At 33.2% G+C, this 23,339-nt stretch overlaps 1 protein-coding gene and 2 pseudogenes across 1 annotated transcript; 2 read left to right on the top strand and 1 right to left on the bottom strand.

Annotated features, from left to right (window-relative positions):
* Positions 1-3: 3 nt before the first annotated feature.
* On the top strand, positions 4-4,249 carry LOC125199090 (elongator complex protein 3-like). The gene is given in 10 exon segments (XM_048097246.1): positions 4-474; positions 1,141-1,210; positions 1,313-1,485; positions 1,845-2,019; positions 2,825-2,991; positions 3,119-3,338; positions 3,419-3,459; positions 3,461-3,521; positions 3,682-3,706; positions 3,709-4,249. Coding segments are annotated over 10 exon segments (1,671 nt in total). The 5' UTR covers positions 4-19; the 3' UTR covers positions 3,993-4,249.
* A 3,347-nt stretch (positions 4,250-7,596) lies between these two features.
* On the top strand, positions 7,597-10,174 carry LOC125199107 (annotated as a pseudogene).
* A 916-nt stretch (positions 10,175-11,090) lies between these two features.
* LOC125199103 lies at positions 11,091-14,502 on the bottom strand (annotated as a pseudogene).
* Between the last annotated feature and the right edge of the window lie 8,837 nt (positions 14,503-23,339).

Below are 23,339 nucleotides of genomic sequence, written 5' to 3'. Positions count from 1 at the left end.
AATGGCGGCGGTGGAAGTCATGCCTGAGGCTCGGAAGCTCCCGCGGCCTGGTCGCGGCGGAGTAATCGGCCACGGACTCTCCGAAGAAGAAGCCCGCGTCAAAGCAATCGCTGAAATAGTGTCCACAATGGTTGATCTCTCGCGCAAGGGCCAGGACGTTGACCTAAATGCCGTCAAATCGGCGGCGTGCCGGAAATACGGGCTCTCCAAGGCGCCGAAGCTCGTCGAGATGATAGCAGCGCTGCCGGAATCCGAGAAGGAGGCTTTGCTGCCCAAACTCCGGGCTAAGCCAGTGCGAACGGCGTCTGGTATTGCGGTGGTTGCCGTGATGTCGAAGCCTCACCGCTGCCCACATATTGCAACGACAGGGAATATATGCGTGTATTGCCCCGGTGGCCCCGATTCCGATTTCGAGTACAGCACGCAGAGTTATACGGGATATGAGCCTACTAGCATGAGAGCTATTAGGGCTAGGTAAATTGTCTTCATTGATTCTGTGTTACTTTATTTAAGGTGTTTGATTTAATTTTTAATTTTTAATTTTTAATGTTTGAGGTCCTTTTTGTTATCTAATTTGTATGATCCTCTATCCATATTCAACTGCTGTTTGTTTGAACATTGGCACATTTAGCAGGGTTCTTCATTGGGAATGTTGTTACAGAGTATATGATGCTTGTATTTGTATTGCAGATGTTATTTGTGTAAACTATCAACCCTTTCATTTTATAGATAAATTTTCTGCAAGGAAGTGCCTTGTTGAAGGATTGATTTAGTATGAGGAATCTGTATCATTCAATTAGCAACCTTAACTGATGCTTCCTCTATGTTTACTCCTCTAGCTTTCTTTCAGCTTGGCATTTCATCTTGCAACTTTGAGATTCTATTTATAGAACTTGGATTATAGTCCTTACAAAACAGGAAATGCTAAAAAGGATAAATTTAGAATGAGGACTGTGTTTTTTCAGAATAATGACCTAAGATGATTTTGACAATCTGTGCCCTGTTGTCTGTATTTGCTTTGGAATATTATCTTTGTGACTATAGTATCCAAATCCAATTATAAAACTTGATTTCTGTACCGGAAATACTAGGATTTATATCAGGAATTTGATTTTGTTTCATTATCCTTTGCTGTTTTAGATACAACCCTTATGTCCAGGCAAGAAGCAGAATCGATCAGCTTAAGAGATTGGGTCACAGTGTTGACAAGGTGTGCTTACGCTGCTGAGGCTTATTTCTACATTGGTTTAATCAGTTACCAACTATGGAAAAAAATCCTAGTCTTGAAATGTTTGTTGTGTTAATCATACAGGTCGAGTTCATCTTGATGGGTGGTACTTTTATGTCATTGCCCGCAGAGTACCGTGATTATTTTACTAGGAATCTACATGATGCTTTATCGGGCCACACTTCCGCCAATGTTGAAGAAGCAGTATCTTACTCTGAGCACAGTGCAATAAAGTGTATTGGGATGACAATCGAGACGTAAGTTGAAATTGTAATTACCCTGGTTAGTTGGTTTTTTTCTAAGAGCACGCCAGTTGCTTGCATTTTTCTTACGGGAACAGGATTGCTGAGGGAATGTTGATTGTGCTTTTGAACCATTAAAACTCCAATATCCATATTATGATGCTGTAACAAAAACAGTGCAGTAGCTTCTTTATTCAGTCTCACCCTTGATTTTGACACTTCTGAAGTCACTCAAGTGCTTACATTACTTTTTCATATGGCAGACAAGATTATTTTCCTTCTCGTCCCTTTCTTCCTTAGTTTTTTGTTCATGTTTGGAACAAGTAAGCTGATTTCGTGCCTGATTGACTGCTGATTTTGTATTGAATACTTAGGCGGCCAGACTACTGCTTGGGACCACATTTGAGGCAGATGCTTTCATATGGTTGTACAAGACTGGAAATTGGAGTTCAGAGCACATATGAGGATGTTGCTCGTGACACCAATAGGGGTCACACTGTAGCAGCTGTGGCTGATTGCTTTTCCTTAGCAAAGGATGCTGGATTCAAGGTGTTTTTCTATATTGTTCTACGAATTGGAAAGTTTTGTTTCATTGTCATTGCTATTTTGTTTACCTTCAAAGAACTAGCATCTTGGGGAAACCTTTTTGTTAACTTTATTGGTCTTGGTGAATCCCAGTATTTTCCCACCAGAAAATACAGGGTAGGCCATTTCTTCTACTCTACTATCTATTCTGATGTATGGAGAATTCGCATGTTGACTGAGCAAGGGAGAGATTTAGATTATTTTTGGACTAGTTTGGTTTTTCCCTATGAAACTTGTGGATTGATAAGTTCGCCACATTTCAATATTGTTAGTTTCCATCTCCAGAGATAAATTTGCAACTAGCATAAAAAGGAATTAATCAATTAAAGTTAAGCTGGCATATATAGTTATATGCTTACATCTCCTCATTTCTCATCTCCATCCCAGGCACAAAAGCGCAAAATAGTATCTCTCATTTATCTATTCACACAATCTGGTCTTACAGAACCTTTACAAAACATGATTAGAGTTGTATATGTAGGAAGGAGGGGGAGAGACGGAGAGAGAAACCATTCTGTTCAGTCATTCTAACTTCAAACTGGATAGAGAGGAAAACTGATTGTGATTTTGTTGTGCAGTTTTATGCTTTTATTGTGCAGTCTTTGTTCTTAAACTGTTACGGCCATGGCCTACTCATGTAAAGTCGTAAAGGCTGATAATTGTAAATTCACATGTAAAATATGATGTTTTTCTTGGCTACTGCGTTCTCTCAGTTTGGTATACTGTCCATTTCTTTAACTCCACTACTCAATCATTCATTTTATTACAGGTAGTAGCTCATATGATGCCTGATCTTCCACATGTTGGTGTCGAGAGAGACATGGAAAGTTTTAAAGAGTTCTTTGAGAGCCCTCGCTTTAGAGCTGATGGGCTAAAAATCTATCCCACCCTAGTCATTCGTGGAACAGGACTTTATGAGCTTTGGAAGACTGGCAGGTATAGTTTTCAGCTTCACATTATAGAGATTGCATTTTCTCAGTTGGAAGTTTGGCTTCTCTGCTAGCTCACTCTATAAGCATATAGCTAATTTGGTCTCTGACTCTCTTGTTATATTCATGTATAGGTATAGAAATTATCCTCCTGAACAGCTTGTTGACATCATAGCTCGGATTCTAGCTATGGTTCCTCCTTGGACTCGGGTTTATCGAGTTCAACGAGATATCCCTATGCCTCTAGTTACTTCTGGTGTTGAGAAGGGTAATCTTCGGGAACTAGCTTTAGCAAGGATGGATGATTTGGGCTTGAAATGCAGAGATGTTAGAACACGTGAAGCGGGTATCCAGGCAAGCAAACAAGCTTTCTTACTGCATGACATGCTTCGTTTATTGAGCCATTAAATTTATATTCTAGTGAATAAAATCAGGACATTCACCACAAGATAAAACCAGAGGAAGTCCAGCTTGTTCCGTGATTATACAGCAAATGAGGGATGGGAGACCTTTCTTTCATATGAAGACACTCGCCAGGTGCGTAACTCATATAAAACTGTATAATTCATTCTTGCTGTCAATTTAACTAAGCCAAACACATGACTGCTTCGGTTCTAAACTGTACCCGCCAAGAAACTCACCCGTGTATCTTATTGTGCCAATAGAACTTATGTGCTTCTATGTATCGTTAATCCAGGATATTCTTGTTGGGCTACTGCGTTTGCGAAATGTGGAAAGAATGTGACTTGCCCAGAGCTTACGGGGAAGTGTTCAATTGTTCGTGAATTGCATGTTTATGGGACAGCAGTTCCTGTTCATGGGCGGGACGCTGATAAACTGCAACATCAAGGTTATGGTACACTATTGATGGAGGAGGCCGAACGGATTGCTACAAGCGAACACAGATCGAAAAAGTTAGCCGTGATTTCAGGTGTAGGAACGAGGCATTACTATAGAAAGTTGGGGTACGAGCTTGAAGGTCCGTACATGGTGAAATACCTCAAATGAAAAACAGTTGCGCAACGCCACCAACACCAAAGAATGAGTAGTCTTGACTGGTAATCTCGCCTGTATATCATCTATTTCCATCTGTGCTATCACAATTTTTACCCATGGAATCGCTTTTGGTTTTGTTTGATATTTTAAGATAAATAGATGGAGTTATAGAAGATGTATTTGTAAACTATACACAATGAGTCATGATTAGCGAAGAGCCTCAGGTGCTTATCTGTTTTATGGAAAGTGAAACTTGATTGATGGCTTTTAATACTTCCTCCGTCTCATTCAAGGCCACTTTCTTTTTTTTGTTCAATCAAGATGACCACTTTCCATTTGAAATAACCTCCTCTCTCTCATTAAAATATTAATCTTTTTTCCTCTCTTTATTCACACCAAACAACACTTTCTAAAAGCCGTCCCAAAAAGTGGTCATCTTGAGTGGAGCAGAGGGAGTATTTGTAGAAGAGAAAGGAAGCATAAATTTTGTGCTAATCATGAATGTAAGTATAAGCTGTTTAGATGATGTCTTGATGAATGCTCTATACAATAATAAACATGTAAAAATGCCCAAATCGATTCTTGAAAGCCAGTGGTTTGAAAGAAAGAGAAAACGAGAAGGCAGTAGGGGAGCCAAAGGGGAGAGGTGAGGGCACCGGGGATAGTAGCTAGCTAGTTCGAGTGAGGAGGAGGAAGAAGAGAACGTGGACAGATTTGCCAAATTTTGTGAGAAAATAGGGAATGACTGTCGGTGAGTGTTTGTGTCTAGCAAGATGAGACGGAGGGCAAGGAAGAAGAGAAAACCATAGTCGCAAGCAACCAACATCTCCGGGCTTCACGGGGAGAGGTGAAAAACGACGGAATTGAGAGAGACGGAAAGGTCCGAAGGAAAATAGGAATTTTGGGATAATTGAGATTTTAATTATAAAATTAATTTCAGAAAAATTGGCTATACGTTATAACATTTCCGATAAATTTTAAAGTTTACAAGAAATACAAAAATATAATCAAAGTTTGTGATATTAGTTGCTAATGATCTAATACTCTCTCCGGTCCTCAATAGATATCTCATAATTGGATCGGAGAGTATGTGCTACTCCTCGTCCTGAAAACTAACACGGATTTTAATGCATATCGATAATGTAAGAGAGAGATAGATAAAAAAGTTTTTGAAATATCGTTAATGCGAATGAGTCCCAACTCGGGGGTTTTTTTTTTATAAATTAAAATGTTCATACTTCTCAAAGACGACTAAAAAGAAAGAGTTTATATATTTTTAGGGACGGAGGGAGTATGAAATTTTTATAATACACAAAATGTTAAGAAATTTGAAGTCGCATGAATATAAAACAAACGTAATTACAAATATACAATACCTATGTAACAGTTCTTATTGCTTAAATAAGTTTTTCTTTGCAATTTTCTTAATATTATCTATAGTGTATTTGAATTAAATAACAATGTGAGTTATGATTATATTTTAGTAGATTAAGTATCATATTTTTCTAATGTCACGCTCACGATCGTGCTGCAGCCTGCAGGTATACAAGCCTAACTCTAAGCAACTCTTTTATGCTTAAACTAACTTGATATAAAAAAATCTAGTGTTTTTTAAATGAATGTTGTAAATAGCCAATCATGATGATATATTAAATATGCGATTGACATCTCGGTCATTGATTTGATGCGTATGTCTATAAAATAATGATTAAAGTTTTGCATCCATTTTATTCATTTTTTAGTGTAAGATGAACGCCATGAGTAAATATTTTGAAATGAATACCTGGTTTCCCTCACTTATAATCTAAAAATATGCAAATTAATCAAAAAAATATACAAATTCGACCGGTTGTGTGAGCAAGAATTTTATTGATCTAAAAATATTCAAATTCGACATTGAAGAAATTCAACATAAACCCTTTGCAATTAGAATTGGAGTAGACGAAACTATGTATAATTACCATAGAAATCATAGATGGTTATGTATATACAAATTGCTTGAGTTTTCAACACGTGCATTTGCATATGTTAATTAGGACAATTCTCAATTGAAGCTAATTAGCATCACTCTCACTCAAGGAACAAAGGGATGTCTTTCTTCCAGAAAGAAAAAATGAGTGAAGTTCTTCCCCAAAAAAGGAAAAAAACTATTTGGAGTTGCTATTGATTGTCACGGGAGGGGTTTTATCCAAGAAGCGAAGGCAAGCGGAGGAGCAAAAATCGTAATGAAGGTGAAGGATGAAGAGGTTAGAGTTGTGCCACACCATTTTTCTTTCTAAAGGATGGTTGAAAGTCGTGAAGGTAACGGTTGAAAGTAGTCCAAACTATGTATGATTATCATAGAAATCATAGACGGTTATGTATATACAAATTGCTTGAGTTTTTCAAACTTGGAATGAACATTGAAGAGGGTTGTGTTGTGAGTTGAGAAAGAATACATAAATTAAAAATTTTTAAATTTAAAATAATTTATTAATATTTAAAAATCTAAAACTTTAAATATTTAATTGTGTAAAAAAATATGATATTGAAATAAAGAAAAAAGTCAAGGGTAAAAGGAAAGAAGAAGATAATTTTGAAAAAATTCGTTTAGTATATCATAAATAATTCGGAAAAGTAAAAATTTGGTAAAGATGAAATTATCCCCCCCAAAAAGGCTTTTTTCGTTAAAAAAAATGCAAAGTGACTTTTTGAAATAAACCCTAGTCTGTTTTCCGAGATATTTTTAAAAGTCAATTATTCATAACTCATAGAATTTTTTAGCCCACCAATCTAAAAATATAAATTTAAAAGCCATAGGAGCAAGAATTTTATTGATCAAAAATATGCAAATTCAAGGGAAGCAAAATTTCGGACCCGAGTTAATTTATCGATCTAGGGGACATTCGGATTGAAAAAGGGGGGGCAACGAACCCCCGTAATTAGAATTTGAGTAGTCGAGACCAAACTATGATGATTTCATAGAAATCATAGATTGTTATGAAAAACAAATTGTTTGATTTTTCAACACGATGACTTTAACATTAAAATGGCATGTTAAGCAATTTTATATTTAAACAATAGGGATGAGATTTTCATCCGATTACCTTTAAAACCAAAGGGAAGTTTTTTTTATGGAATTTATCAAATAGATCTATGGATTGATATCTTTAATAATAATGATGATGATGATCTTGTTTTTATTGAGAGAAAAAAAAACTAGGCTCATGGAACAAATATTGTAAAATTAATAGAAAAAAAATACGTTAGTGAGAAAAAAAATTTGAACATACAAACAAGGACACCTATTATAAAAAATGATGAAATTGCCATATTCTACAAATTTAAAAATCAATTTATAAAAAATAATATTGTTCATAATTGTCACACAAACTTTAAATAAAGTAAAATTCAAATATTCTCCCAGTTTTATAAAATATACTACTACCACTTTTAAAATGACATAAATTTGAGTAATAAACAATTGATAAGATAAGAGAAGAATAAATAAACAAAAATTTGTATAATATTATTAATAAAAAATAAGCTAACCTCATTATTAAACAGAAAAATTGTTTTCTAAAATAGAAGTCCTTAGTAACGTATATTTATAATCTATATTAGTTTAACAGCAAAATTGACACTTAATTTGGCGCCAAAACAGTAGTAATATAAAATTTCGTATGTATAAAGCTCTGTTTATACCGAAATTTTGCATGACGTAGAATTGTTTGATGTGGAAGAGGAAGAAATGCTTCACTGATCCGATTGTTTAGACCGAAATTTAGCAGAAATGCTACTGAGATCAGCCTACGCTCCACTCCTCTCCTCCGCCCAAAGGCTCTCTCTCTCTACAGTCACCAATTCCCTCACTCACCAACAATGCCCACAACCTGTTCGACAAAATGCCCCACTGCTTCTTGAGCTTCCTAAACTCCTCCCGCCTCCGCCTACGTCCACCTCCCCTTCTGCCGCAAGCGCTGCCACTACTGCGACTTCCCCATCATCGCCCTCGGCTCCTCATCCAGTCACGACGACGACCCGCGCATCTCCAGCTACGTCGACACGCTCTGCCGCGAGATCACGGCCACCAAGCTTCCTCAGTAGCAGCTTCCCGCCTCTTGAAACCGTGTTCTAGGAGGCGGGACGCCCTCCCCGTGCCTCCGAGGCCTGTCTCCTCGGTTCCGACGCGCTCTCGGACAAATTCGGGCTGTGTGGGGATGCGGAGATATCGATGGAGATGGACCCGGTACGTTCAATGAGGCGGCGATGAGAGAGCTGATGAGTTTGGGTGTGAATAGAGTCTCGTTGGGAGTCCAGTCTTTTCAGGCTGAGCTACTGAGGTCTTGTGGGAGAGCTCATGGGGTTGATGAAATCTTTGAAGCTGTGGAGATTGTCCAAAACGTGTGGGGTTGAGAATTGGAGCGTGGATTTGATCTCGTCAGCTCTCATCAGACTGCCATGTGGGAGGAGAGCTTGCAGCTCACTGTTGCTGCTGGCCCCACGACGTCCTCGGTTTATGATTTGCAGGTTGAACAAGACACTAAATTTGGAGTCTTGTAAGTTTTTCATCATCCTCTGCTATGTTTCCGTTAAAGATGCATGTTTATTTTCACTGTCCCTTTCATTTAATATGATAAATTTTGCTGCGTGAATGCGTCTAAATGCACATGTTTTCATTTTATTATGCTTTTGCACGCTATCTAAAAGTTCAGCCTAAAAAATAAATAAACTTTCAATTGTTATGATTCTTGTCAATTGCCCTTAAATTAATTTTAAGGTGGATATCTGAAATGTCTATAGGCTTAAACAACGTAGTTGTATTCTATGTCACTGTAACTAGTTACGGGGACATTAATTTGTCGAAAATTGACGGTTGTGTGAACAATTACAACAATTGGAAGTTCTTGTATTTGGAGGCAAAGTTTTAGTTGTGCAAGCGAAAATTAGGTGGAAGTTCGTATCTTTAGGTGAAAGTTCTTATCTTTAGGCGCAATTGCCCCTAAAACCTTTTATGATATAAAGGCCAGCCAACTTGTAAATAATGCTCTAGTTATGTATGTGTAGATTGACACAGAGGCATTTTGATGAAACTCAAAAGATAAACTCCGTGACCTCAAATGTTATGCTGATCAAGGAGCTTTAACTTCAAGTGATATATTTGTATTTATATTACATAATATTGAGCTTTTGAAGGATTACATGATGTAATGAGCTTTAAGTTGTTCAATGGATCAAAGTTATACGGAGTTGCCTCTGAGCTATCTCGGATCAACTAAAGTAAAGGCCATCGTACTTCATATGGGATATATATAATGGTTGTTTGAGTTGAAGAGAAATTGTTGCCACTCTAAACAGTGAGCAGCTACCTTAAAAACACAAACCTTTTCATCTCACTGAGTAATCTTGAATCCTTGATGTTGTACAGATACACTCCTGGTGAATTTCCTCTGCCCTCGGAGAATCAGTCAGCCGATTTTACAAAATGGCTTCAACAATGCTAGGAAATGCAGGTTATGAGCATTATGAGATCAGCAGCTACTGCAAGAGTGGATACCGCTGCAAGCACAATAGCACCTACTGGAAGAACAAACCTTTCTATGCTTTTGGTCTGGGCTCGGCTAGTCATATCAGCTGGAGTAAGGTTTTCAAGGCAAGGAGGCTCAAGGACTACGTCAATTATGTCCAAGATCTGGAGAATGGAGCAGTGGACACGCGGTCGGATGGGATTGTTGAAAACAAGGACTTGGCTATGGATGTTACCATGCTCTCTCTGAGAACATCTGATGGCCTGGATTTGAAGTCTTTCAGGAGGCTTTTGGTGATTCGATTTTAGTGTCAATGTTGGAGGTCTACAGGCCTTATCTGGAAAGTGGGCTTGTGATCTGCCTAGACGAGCAACGAAGAGATGTCGCGGCTGATGAAGTAGTAGTGTCTTCTTCACTCAACGAGAAGCTTGCTTATCTTCGCCTCAGTGACCCCGATGGTTTTCTACTGTCAAACGAGTTAATAGCTCTTGCATTTGGTGTAATATCACCATGACTTGCTTTGGAATATGTATAAAAATTTATTGTGCTCAGTTGAATTCACACAGCTGTTGTACAATGTTTCAACGCCATTTTTCGAAGTGAAGAAACAAAAATCTGTGGATTTTGTAAGCTTGATATACAAAATACAATCAAAAGCATTATACAGGGCCCTAGATATTTTATCTAGTCTACATGTGAATGAAGTGTTACAACAATAATACAAAAAGAAAAGTAAAGCATTCAATTCTCCATCGTTCCATCTTCACGAGAAGTCTTTGCATTCTTGGTGAACACATCTCAACTGAAGATTCTGCACTCTGCTCATTTCTTTTCTGTCACAATGAATGATGCCAATAATCCTTCACCTGAAAACAAGAATAAAATTAAATAACTTCTCCACTTTGAAATAGCACAGATGCATAGTTGAGAACTTGAGATATCACAAATAGATAGTAAATGGAACTATACACATCATCACCCTTTTCTGGGGGTATCAAACAGTCAGCTCAGATCCTATGTTGCAAGACTAGAGAAAGTTACTACCGTCAAAGAGGGGTTTTGATTTTCTCCCAGGTCTTGCTACGCGCTTGAGCTGCGTCAATCCTTTTCTATCCCTGTATATATACAGGTCCATGAGATCTTACACTTTCATCTTTAGCATTTTTAACTTGATATCATTAAATGTGGTGACTGATTAATAGACAGGGACAGTACCTCTGAGAAAAGAACACGTTACGTAAAACATAGGAAGGAACATCAAAATCAGCACTGAAGCAGCCACGTACAATATGCTGGTGTGCTTCTGCAACAGAATGGAATGAGACACAAGAAATGAAAGCATAGAGATTTTCTTCGATGTCCAAAACTTATGCATATTGTTTTTGTGACCAACTATCTATGTTCAATGCAAAATTATACTCATCCTCTTAGCAGAAAATAAAATTTATGATATGCCACGCAAACTAGATGTCAAGTAGTAACCACATACCTTGCCCCCCCGGGGCAAAAGGTTTACTCCTCTTGAGCAAGTATGGGCATCACAGAACTGGTGTAAAAAATTCTGGAAGAACATTAACAGAAGGATGTTGTCAACAAACATGATTTAACCAAAGCCATTACATGCTTTATTAAGAAAAAATATACCATGTAGGCGACTTGCCGATGGACCCTGATTTACAGGAAAACACTTGTTCGCAAGATCCTGCAAAGAGATGAAAAATGTTACTTAGATCATGTACTAAGAAAGCCTTAGATCATACACTAGAAACCAGGAACAACCTCACACAAGTGACGGTTCCTTGCAGCAGCTGCTGGATTACACTTGGATTTATGAGATTGTGAATTGATCACATAATCACAATGCAAAGCTCCACATAGATCTGCCAAGCACTTGCCATGACTCTGAGGGCATAGAAATCAGAGAAGTGGTATCAGATATATAAAGTTTTCAATGTAAAACTGCAAGTTCAACCAAAACTCAGGCATGCAACAAAGGAAACAAAATACTACTCCTCCGTATTCAAAAAATCGAAACATTTGAACGGCACGGGTTTTAATGCACAATTGGTAAAGTAAGTGAGAAGAATTGGTAAAGTAAGAGCAGGAAGAGACAAATGAGTAAAGTAAGAGAGGAAGAGAATAAGTTGTGAAAGTGGAGTTAGTAGATTGTGGGGTCCATGTCCTAAAATAGAAAGTTTCTAAAATTTCTATTTTTGAGACGCAAAATGGAAATAGTTGCTATTTTTAAAAAATGGAGGGGGTAATATCTAAGTGATCTCATGGTCCACAAACTCAATCAATGATTTGCTTGTAATGCAATATAGATCCAGGGGATGAAGAGTCATCTCTAACGGCTCTGGTTAACACGACAGTCCCATGTCTTACCCAAATTACTAAAAACAAAGTAAATCAAGACAATTAATTTACTTTCTGTTTTAATACAGAACAGAAGAGGCATGCACACTTCAGAGTTCAACACAGAGCAGGAAAATTCTTAATCCAAAATCCATGGATGACAGAATCAGAACATTCAACAAACCGAGATCAAATGTTTTATTCGTTGACTTCCAAGTAAATGGAAATATCAGCTAATTGATAAGAAATTAAACGGTAAAGCAAGCGGTGACATAAATGGGAATTGCATCGAATAATGCAATCACCAACACAAGTTAGTCCAAAATTGCCGAATAGTAAGATGACGTGCTGCAGCTCAAGTAACCAAAGGCCTTTCAAGTCAGTCATCAGTCGTATGATACTCTAGAAACTAGAAATAAGAACATAGGGATCTTTCCCATAACACTCTTACCTTCACTAATTTGAAATTTAAAAAAAGCAGATGTGTTTTTTAAAAGAAAGGTGAGCGGAAAACCTTACAACCTAAGTAAGCAAGCTAACCAACACATATAGGGGGGGTCATAAAATTTCATCTCTTATTTCCAACAGAAAACATGAACAAAATAAAACAAGCATCTAGAACCCAATAACCAGCACACTAAAAAATAAATTAAAGACAACGTCACATACAACATTTAGAAGATTGTAGTGCCTGTTGTCCCAAAAAGCTGATCCAAAAATTTTTTTGCTGGAAGATTTTCTTACAATAGCCACATCGCCATTCATTCACGTCAACATGAATCTTATGTCCTCCTGGTCCCTGAACAAATCACTGCTTGGATGAAGCCTGCATCTGCTTGAAAGTTGATATTTCTCTTTCTCCACAAAAGGCATAAGATACTGCATCAAAAATAGTTCAATGTCAAAGAAGTCCTCTACATATATCGACAAAATATGCTTTTCAGTTCTCAGTACCTCCTCTATGATCTTCCAGGCTGCTCGACTCCTCTCTCTTGAGCAATGAACTTCTTGATGTTCTTCATTTAGATTTCTAAGCATTAAAACAGAAATGTCAAGATTACCACCAATATGACAATACCATTCAAGCAATCATATCTTTAAATTTTACTCGTATGGTTATAGTGGAAAATGGATTACACGGATGGAATACTACTCCTAATTAGCCTAGCTCTTCATCTATTTCTTTCAGAATGTAATCTATGATTCTATAATATATATACATCAAGGCTCATTCACTATGGATTACATTCAGAGCTGGACTTTTCAGTAGTGTTGCATGCCAAACCATTATGATTACGAAAAATTGTTTTTTGCGAAAATTTTGAAGCTTTGGGTCATCCTATGGTTATTTAAGAAGAATTTATACCATCTTTTAGAGGATCAATATCATCAACAAGCCAATATTTCATACATGACAAATATTGACCTCTCTATTTCTGCCTCTTTCATTGAAGTGACATATAATCAAATGATGCCACTTTTTTATGGCAGCCATCTAAATTTCTGCATCTTAACTTCTTAAGGCCATTACATCCTGGTTTGATAAAAGTATATAGCTTAAAAATCTATGTTATATTCATCACAAGTTTCTAATTCCCAGTGAAAGGAGAATTTTCTAAGACAATCAATCAGTTGCATACATAACAAGCACTCTCAGACCACATTCTGCTTAACACACTCTTGCGCTATATTCTAGGTTGTAATCAGTCGTAAAACAGATAATATCCACAAACCAAAAACAATTGAGAGGAAATTTTACCTTGAAGTACCTCAGCTGATATCCTGTAGCAAAAGAAAAATTGCAAGCGTTAAATTCTCAAGCATGAAGCAAATACTCTTTATATGAAAAGAGGAAACTATTGTGGAACACCTTCATGGTTCTACAACTCTCAACATAGCATGATTTGAATGTCAACTCAATAGTATAAAATGAATTTGATCAATGAATCGTAGTACATTCTATCTAATTGGCTGAAAATTGATATTGCGATGAACATATCATCCAATTTACATGATTAAGACACTTGATAGAGCAAGAATGATAAGAGAGTAAAATTCAGTTAAACCTTCTATACAAAAGAACTCAGAAAAATGACACAGAAAGAGATACTATTTGGGTAAATTTTCTTGACTATCAATTCACACCAAAATTCCCTCAAAATATTAACTTTCCCTGGGAAAACAGTGGCATCAACCCAGGATAATTTTCTCACCCTTATTCATATCGAACTTTAAGCTCAGGGAATAATTACATGACCCCTAGTGAAGTGAATCGAGATTTATCATCAAGATAATATCTTATTGTCTGTTTGGAATCTTAGCAAGGACAAATACATCAAGAAACCAAATTCGAAATACAGTAAATTGCTAGAACCTATTAGAACGGAAATGAGGATATTATAGCTAGCACGCCGAATTCACGAATATATAAAAAATTGATACGGATTGAACAAAGATCAAACTCCGCAATTTTGTGGATTAGTGGGAAACACATAGAAAGTTGAAGATTCTCTTTTTCGCCCTTTTCGGGAGGTTAATGAAGTGGTTTTTAGATCTTGAAAGAGAAAATGATTACCTGCGATTGAGAAGCTGCAAAAGAGAAAGAGGGTGCAGAGCGATGAGGAGTAGAGATATTCCGTTGAGGGCCATTTTCCCCCCATCCCTTACTCTTCTATCTCAATCGGATTTAAACCCTTCTTAACCTTTATTTAACGATCTCTCTCTGCAAACTAATTTCCCTTTCCCCTTCCAAAACATTTTTGGTAAAATAATTCCCAAAGATTCATCATTTTTTTAAAGGAAATTGGAACCAGAGTTCAAAATTTTAAAATTTTAAAATATTTCAGAAGAATGAAAAAACCCAAGTAGATGTTTCACACAAAAATGTATCTTCATTTGTTCACAATTTAATGATCTACTTTTTTTTGTTATTTTTAAGGACCCCCCTTAAATTTTAAAAGGGTTTAGTTATTTTTTTTTTAATTTTTGGCATGCAGACTCTCTATTCTAAAAAAACTTTGCCCATTATTATAGAATTAATTTTTTTTATAAAAAAGTAAACATTTTTTTTAAAACCCCCGATAAAAAAAATTAATTTATTTTAAAAAATTTTTTCATAAAATAAAATTGGGTAATTCTTTTTTAACAATCACAATATTTTTTTTAAAAGGGGCTATAAAAATGTTTCCCGGGGTATGGGTTTATCACCCGAAATTAACTTTAAAAATATTTAGGTGTCCGAATTTTGGGGGTTTTATCCCCGAAATTGGTCCTTTTGGGGGGTGCGAAATCGCGAATATTTTTTTTGGGGGGTTTTGGGCAATTTGGTCTTTTTTTTTTTGCTTTTTAAATCGATATTTTTTTAAATTTTGTATTTTTAACTTTGATATTATTTAAAAATTATAAATTCTTCTTCCATTTTTTATCCTTTTTTGAATTTATTTTTATTTATTTATTTAATTATTAGATTTAATTTTAAAAATTTTAAAAATTTTAATTTTTAAATATCAATAAAAAATTTTAATTAAAAAAAATTATTAAATAGCAAAAATTAATAGTTATAATCAATATTTGATAGTGTATAGTTTTATATAATCAATAAGGTTATGACAACCCTTAGTTTTAATCAATATTTAAATATTTTAATCATAAATAGATTATATAACCCAATTTATTAAAAAAAATTCCATTTAATGTAAAATTAAAAAATTTAAATTTATTAATTTGAAAACAATCAAAATTTACTTTAAAAAAAATTTTAAAAAAAATACTTTTCCATATAAAAATTTTTTTAAATAGGATCAAATTTTTTGTCAACCTAATATCTAATCCGCGAAAATTTTAACAATAAGGGAATTTTTAAAAGAATAATTTTTTTTTTTTAAAATTAAAGATTAATATTATTTTTAAATTTTTTTAAATTGATTTTATTATATTAAATAACAAAAATTAATAGTTTTAATCAATATTTATAGTGTCCATGAATTAATTGTTTTCATTAAAAAAAATTATTGATTTTTAAAAAAAATCTAAATATTAAATTTAATTTTATAAAATTAAATCTAATATTGAAATTAAAAAAACAAATTCGGGTGAAGGATAACAAAATGGAAAAAGTGATAATTTTGAAATAATATCAAAGTTATACAAAACCCCAAAATAATATCGATTTAAAATTTTAAAAAAAGGTAAAAAGAAAAATTTCTCCCCCAAAAATAATATCAAAGGGGGTTTTTTTAAAAAAGGAAAAAAGGGCCTTTGGCCCTTACCCGGGGGCAAACGGCGATTTTTTTAAAAGGGTCGGGGTATCCCAGAAAACCCCAAACCTGAGACCATTTTTATAGTTCCTTTTTTTTATCTCTTTTGAGTTATCTTAGTTTTAAAATTTCGAAAAAATCCAAAAGTTTTTATTTTTTGATGGGACGAAGAAATAGGAGTACTAAAAGTTGATATATTTAAGATATTTTTAAAAAACCACAAATTTACATGAGGGCGTGTGTACATTCAACAATTAATTTGCGTACAAATTGATATATGTACTAAATTATACTTTTATATATGGGGGGTTTTAAAAAGGGGATCATCTTTTCTTTTTGCGGATCTTAATCTATCATTTATGGGTAAAAAGTATCTTTTTTCTAAAAATGATATTTATCTATAAAATGATATTTTCAGATAAAATATCTTTTATTATAAAATGAAAAAGTTCCATAAAATGATATTTTTTTCCTAAAATGAGGGTTATTAGGTTATTAAATAGGGTTAGATATGATCGCATCCTTATACATATATATATATATATATATATATATATATATATATATATATATATATATATATATATATATATAAAAATTTTTCTAATATACTAACTAATTTTAAAGTGCTAACTACCACCGTCCCCGGGCCAAAAAATCAATTATATACGGAAAAAAATCATTAATTTCGGATTGCTTTTTTGTTATAAAAAGTTCTTTTTATTTTGAGTTTTGATTTCGATATTATTTTAATTTGCATTTTATACATACGGATTGCTTTATTTTTGTGAAAATGCAAAACTTAAAAAAAATGCAATTTATGTAAAAATAAAAACTTAAAAAAAATGCAATTTCCTTTTTAAAAAATCAACCCCGGAAATCATGAAAAACTTAAAATGTGTTTTGATTTTATATAAATTTTTGTTTTTTTAAACTGAATTTGGATGTTAAGCGGCACCCAAATTAAGGATCCCCCAAGTCTTTTTATATATATATATATTTTGGATGTTTTAAATGAAATATTTTTTTAAAACCCCCCTATTTTAGGCCATTGGATCGAAAATCGGGTTTGTCTTTTTCCCGTGTAAAAACGGGGAGGGGAAAAATAGGAAATTTCTAATTTTACGTTCGTTGGGGCTTTTATTAAATTTTGCTTTCCACAACAATAGAGTTTACCACATCAATATCTAACAAAGGGCAAACCGTGATTTTTCAGAAACTTAATCCCCAGGCGTCCTAAATAGATCAACGGAATATATTGGTGGTATGGTGTTATCTTATCTATGGGAGAATATAATTCCATATTTTCCTAAATCCTCAAAAAAACCTTTTTTTAATACAATTCAACATGTGTAAAATTTGATTTTTTCCTTTTTTACGATTTAACCAATATCCCTATCTCATTGACTGTTGAAATTCAGAAATTTTCTTTGATTTTTTTGTGATCGTTTTTTTTATTAGGGCTATTTAAAATTTAAATATTTAGAGTTTTTTTTTGTCCTTTCCATTATATATATATATATATACTAGTATGGGAGTTCAAAAACAAACCCAAAAAAAGTATAAATTTAAAAAGATCGGAGGGGAGAAAATGTGAAAAGTGAGCATATCATATTTTTTTTGTTGTTGTTGTGTTTAACCTTTCAATTCATTATATTGATGTTGGGATCCATTTTTTTTGATAGGGCTAGGTAAAATAAAAACCCGTGTCTTTAAAATTTGTCGACTTGATCGAATTGATGTAGCGTCTAGTCCAAATGTGTCCAAAAAATTTAAATTCAAGCCCCCAATTTTTCGGAAAGAGTATATGTTTTACATCCAGTTGGAGTTTATTTGGGACCTTTAGACGTTTGCAACATGTTAATGGATGATATCGGTTCATTGTTTGGATGATATGGGGGAAAAGGCGAGGATAAGGTAGGTACATTACCACCAACAACTTTGATCTCATTAGATACATTCCTTTCAATCTTGCTTATAATCCCCAAAATAAATACTCCAGATTTTGAAATGGGGATCGTTAAAGCTAAATTTATAAATGGGAAAAAAAAGAACAAAAATATCGTCATTATTGCTAATTTTTTTGGGTTTTTTTTTATCCTAGGATTTAAAAATCAAATAGATAGGAATTAATCAAATTTCAAGAAAATATCAACAAATTTTTTTGATATTTTACATCAATTTTTTGAGATTTTTTTTTCAGGGAAAAATCGGGTATCTAAAAATTTAAATATAAATTATCAAATTTACACCCCACTCGTCGGGAATACATTGAGATCTCGTTTGGGAAACCTTATAAATTTATCTTTAATTTGATATATTTTTCAAAAATAATTTAAATCGAAAGGGGTTTTTTTAATTTAAAGTTTTTTAGATTATTTTGAATGGAGAAGACTTAATAACCCTTTTAAAATTTTTTATAAATTTTTTAAATTTAAAATATAATAGACACTTGTCATTATTTTAACCATTGGATCTCTTATTTAAAATAAGAATTGGTCTTATTTTTGAAAAGTTTAAATTTGAAGATTGATAACTTGGGTATTATTCAAACCCCCCATAAAATATATATGAGTTTACAAGACAAAATCCCCCTTACTTGCTATAAGATTAAATGAAACGTGATTTTTTCTTAATTAATTGCATTCAAGATACAAATCAAATCACAAATAATTTTCAATCACGCTATCAATTCCTCATTCATTAATCGATATCATTGGATGTGGCAGATGGGTGAAATTCCGGATGGACACAGCGCACATCCTTGAATTGATGCGCGAGATGATGCGTGATGAGATTGCACGAAGGAAACAATGTGATTATCCGGGTTTAAAAGCACACCCATCGGTTAAAAACCTGATTCATTATACGTGGGGGATCCTGATTTTCTAATTTAGGTACTTTTATTAAGTTTACGTAAACCACATTTGTTTACCAAACTATCTACAAGGCGACTAGTTAAAAGTGGGGTTAACTACATAAAAATTCACCATTTGGATGGTTGCTTTCATTTTGGAGTACATATTAAACTAGTCTTTTTTTTCAATATAACATACATGAACTTTGAATTAACACCTAATTTGAATCATTTGGGGAGCAATTTCCACATGGGCGACGACGATATTAAGTGGGTCGACTGTGTTTTATTGTATTTCTTTTTTTCTCCATCCTTAATTAAATTTCAAAAAATTTCTTGCATTGGAGAAGATATTTTAGAACCAAGAAAAATAGAGAATTGTAAGGTTCATAAAACTTTTGTAGCATTTAATTTATAATTTAAAGATACCACCCTTTTAAAAAAAATGGCATAAATTGAAGAGTCCATCATTTATAGACTTGTTGTTTGTTAGTGGGACAAGGGTGGTGTTGCCAAGTCTGATTTGGGCCCTACGCCCTTATTTATTCATCTATATCCAACTCACTACTACCCCTTTTATCTTATCTTTGGTCGGCAAACCTTTTTTTTTTAGTCATTTTTTTCCCAATATATCTTGATTTTATCAATAAAATAAGAAAGAAAATTCACCCAAAATTTTATTTTGGGAAACAAGATTATTTAATGCAATAATAACAAATTTAAAAATATAAATATAAAAACGGTTAAAACATCTAGTACTTAGATTGTTTTAATTTGGGGGAAATTAACTAATTAAGTACTTATAAGTTTCAAATTATTTTCCCTCCTAAATATTATGCGCCTTAACTAGAAGTATACTTTAATAAGTATGAATATTGACAATTTATTGGCGTCTTAACTAGCTAATTTATGTTGTTTTATCTTTGTTTTTGTACCTAACATTTACAATAGCTCTCTAGCATGCATTATGTTTTAGTGCAATTTATACCTAATTATTTATTGATAATGTTAGGAAAATAGTTTCCCCTCATCTAATGATAATGACCGTTAGACGGATTAAAATTTGTTAACAAATTAAATTCTTAGTTTATGCTCTACTTCATTTCTTTCTTTTTATGAATATTTAATTTGTGTGTTCTTATTTACATAATTATGTGACTAATTACTAATACTAATATATTTTCCAATGATATCGATTCATTTTCTCGCTGATATGATACTTCGAAATTTATTTGATGACTAATTTTCAATCACTAGAGTAGATAATTTAGTTAAATAACGTGATAGGTTCTGTCAAAAAAAAAACGTGATAGGTTCTGAGCTACCGTTTTTGAGTACACGTGTCATACGATTATTAGTTGCTATGCTCCAAGAAAGAGTGCAATCCGTTTAATAAAATCTGAGCACCGACCGTGGGCCGTGACCACCAGATACTGACCGTGGGCCGTGACTGTTGAGTGGTCCATTTATAATCCTCTCTGTTCTTTTTATTGTTTACATTCTTTCGTAAAGATATTATAATGAGAAAGTTAAAATTGCACCAATATAGTCATTTTATTATTTTGATCATAAACTTTATCTTTTTATTTTTTTAACATAAAATTAACATTTTACCCTCCGGTTTTTCAAAATTTAACGGTCAACCATTTTAAGCAATTTTTATTTATTTAATAACTCTTAATCACAGCTTTAATTATTTTAAGGATATATACAATAAAAAAAAAAAAGAGTTTAAAAAAAAAAAATCAATTTAGGAAATCTGAAAAAAATCCATGGGATTAACAGCAAAAATATGTAAACCAGAAATCATCAACAATGTCGCTCGATCCATCCATATTCGAAACCACAGTCCCTTCCCGCTACACCACCTTCACACTCCCCTCCCCCACCTCCTCCTCCGCGCCGCCATCCTCGATTCCCCCTCCCCCACCACCTCCTCACCCTCCGCCATATGGGTCCCACAAGGCCGCGAATGCGACTGGATTTTCTCCACCTTCTCCGGCCACCTCCAGCTCCTCCTCTCCTCCCCCACCCCCTCCCTCTCTCCCGCCTAATCCTCCTCGGAAATCCCCCATCTTCCCCCATCCCACCTCCTTCAATCCACCTCTCTGCCCCCGCCACCACCGCAGAATCTCGCTCCCTTGCTATTAGGGCTTTTCCCCAAATCCGAATGTCTAGGTTCCAATGAAATCTCAGAAGTGCCCTTTCTAGTTTGCGAGGATGAGGTGGTTAAAAATTCAATCTTGGAAATCTGCAATGGGCCCTGTGTAGGTGAATTTCTCATTGAGAATGTTGAATTGAAGTTTGATGATGGGGTTACAGAGTTTAGGAGAAGGTTGAGGTTGAAGAGAATGCCTAATTTTGTCCAATCCCAAATGAGAATTCGTCCTAAAAAAGATTCAATCTTGGATAGTTTAGATGATTTGGTGTTTGAATTGGAAAAATGGTGTTTTGGTTCTGCAGATTTTTTTCAAAAGTTTTGGAGATTTCCTAAACTGATTTCTTTTAAACTCTTATTTTTTATTTTTGTATATATCCTTAAAATAATTAAAGTTATTATTAAGAGTTATTAAACAAATAAAATTGCTTAAATTGGTCAAAATTGTGATTAAAATGGTTGACCGTTAAATATTAACTAAAAATTGATCGGGAACCAAATGATCACACCAAAATGTGGTTCAGAACCTTCACGCGACACGTGTCTCGATACGCGGTCTCCGGTCCACCACGTCACCCGTGAACTTTCATATGTTCGTAACCAAAATTAAAAGATAAAACATAAGACCAAAACGATAAAATAAGCATATGCTCAAGACCAATTTCGCTTTTTACTTTATATTGAATCATTTAACTCATTTTTACTTTTATATTTCGTCTTCTTATTTTATTTATTTATTTATATTTATTTTAATACTACTTTTTCTCTTTCATATTTTATTACTCTCTCCGTCCTTAAGAATACACATTTTTTATCGTATAAATTTTTATACTGCAATTGAAAAGAGTTAATGAAAAAAAGTAATTAGATTATTGTTAGTTAGATTTTCTTATAATTATTGGAATAAAAGAGATAATTTAACCGATAATTTCTTTTAATCAGTTTATGAAATGGCTCAATTTTACTGAAGAATTGTGACTTTTTAAGCAATGTTTTTATGTATATATATGGCCGGATTTCTAAAGGACTAAAGATCAACATTATAATTTACTTTTTCGACATAGAAATAAGTCTTTTTCATGTTTAAGAATACATTACGAAATAAAAAATCTAAATAAATGTGTTATTGAGAAAATACAATTGGTCATTCACAGTTGAATTCTTAAAATACACAGTTACGTTCTTAGAAGTATACTGATATTTGTGATAATAACAGTATCGATCAAGTTATTCATGTGTAGATCCACGTTAAAGAATTTAATACCTGGTCAACTACACTTGATTTGGCAATGATTTCGTAACTGATTGAATTAAGACCAATTACTTCTCTGTGATGTGTCATATCAGTATTCAGTATCATATATACGTTTATTATTTTAATTTTTGCATACTATAGTATTTGATTGAGTGAACTATATAAACGTGACATTATCTTTCAATTTCGCAATAAATCGTGATGATCTTTACTTTATACCGTTTTGACTTCAGCGATAAAAATAACCCTAGACTAAATACGCATTTTTTTCATATAGGATACTTTTGAAAATTTCAATTAAATAGTACCAAATATGTGATTATTTTTTTCTTCCTTTCTTATTTCTCTTTTTCTTCTTTAGTTTCTTCTTCTTTCTTTTTCTTCATTTTCTTCTTTCTTTTGAATATTTTATCTTCCTTTCTTTTTTTGTTTTTTCTCCTTGTTTATGTTTCTTCTTCCTTCTTTTTTCTTTTCTTTCTTTCTTTTAGCGCTTTATGCATACATCTAATTGCATTCGTAATATAAATAAAAATAAAATACCTAATTAAATTAATTATTTAAATAATTAAATCAATTGAATATTTTTTATTAAATTATTTTATACCCATTTTAAGATTGAAACACCTAACTAAAAATATTCAACTTTTATATCATTATGAATACAATTAACAATATCAAATTTTTATCAAGCCTATATTGATTAGTTACTAATTTAATGTAAAATAATAATAATATAACAAAGTGATTCATAATTTATATAATTATACTACAAATTATTTATTAATTACTATCAGTTTTTAGTATTATAATAGTAATATTATAATAATTAAATATAGTTATAATTATATTTTAGTATATTTGAATATATTAAAATGATTTTTTATAAATTTTTAACATCAAAATAATAATATTAATATTTATTAATAATAATAGTATAAAGAGTGAGAGAATGAGAGAAAATATTATAATAT

Source organism: Salvia hispanica, unplaced genomic scaffold (assembly GCF_023119035.1).
Source record: "Salvia hispanica cultivar TCC Black 2014 unplaced genomic scaffold, UniMelb_Shisp_WGS_1.0 HiC_scaffold_375, whole genome shotgun sequence".
In the NCBI taxonomy this organism is placed as follows: Eukaryota; Viridiplantae; Streptophyta; class Magnoliopsida; order Lamiales; family Lamiaceae; genus Salvia; species Salvia hispanica.
This window is presented reverse-complemented; position numbering and strand designations above follow the sequence as displayed.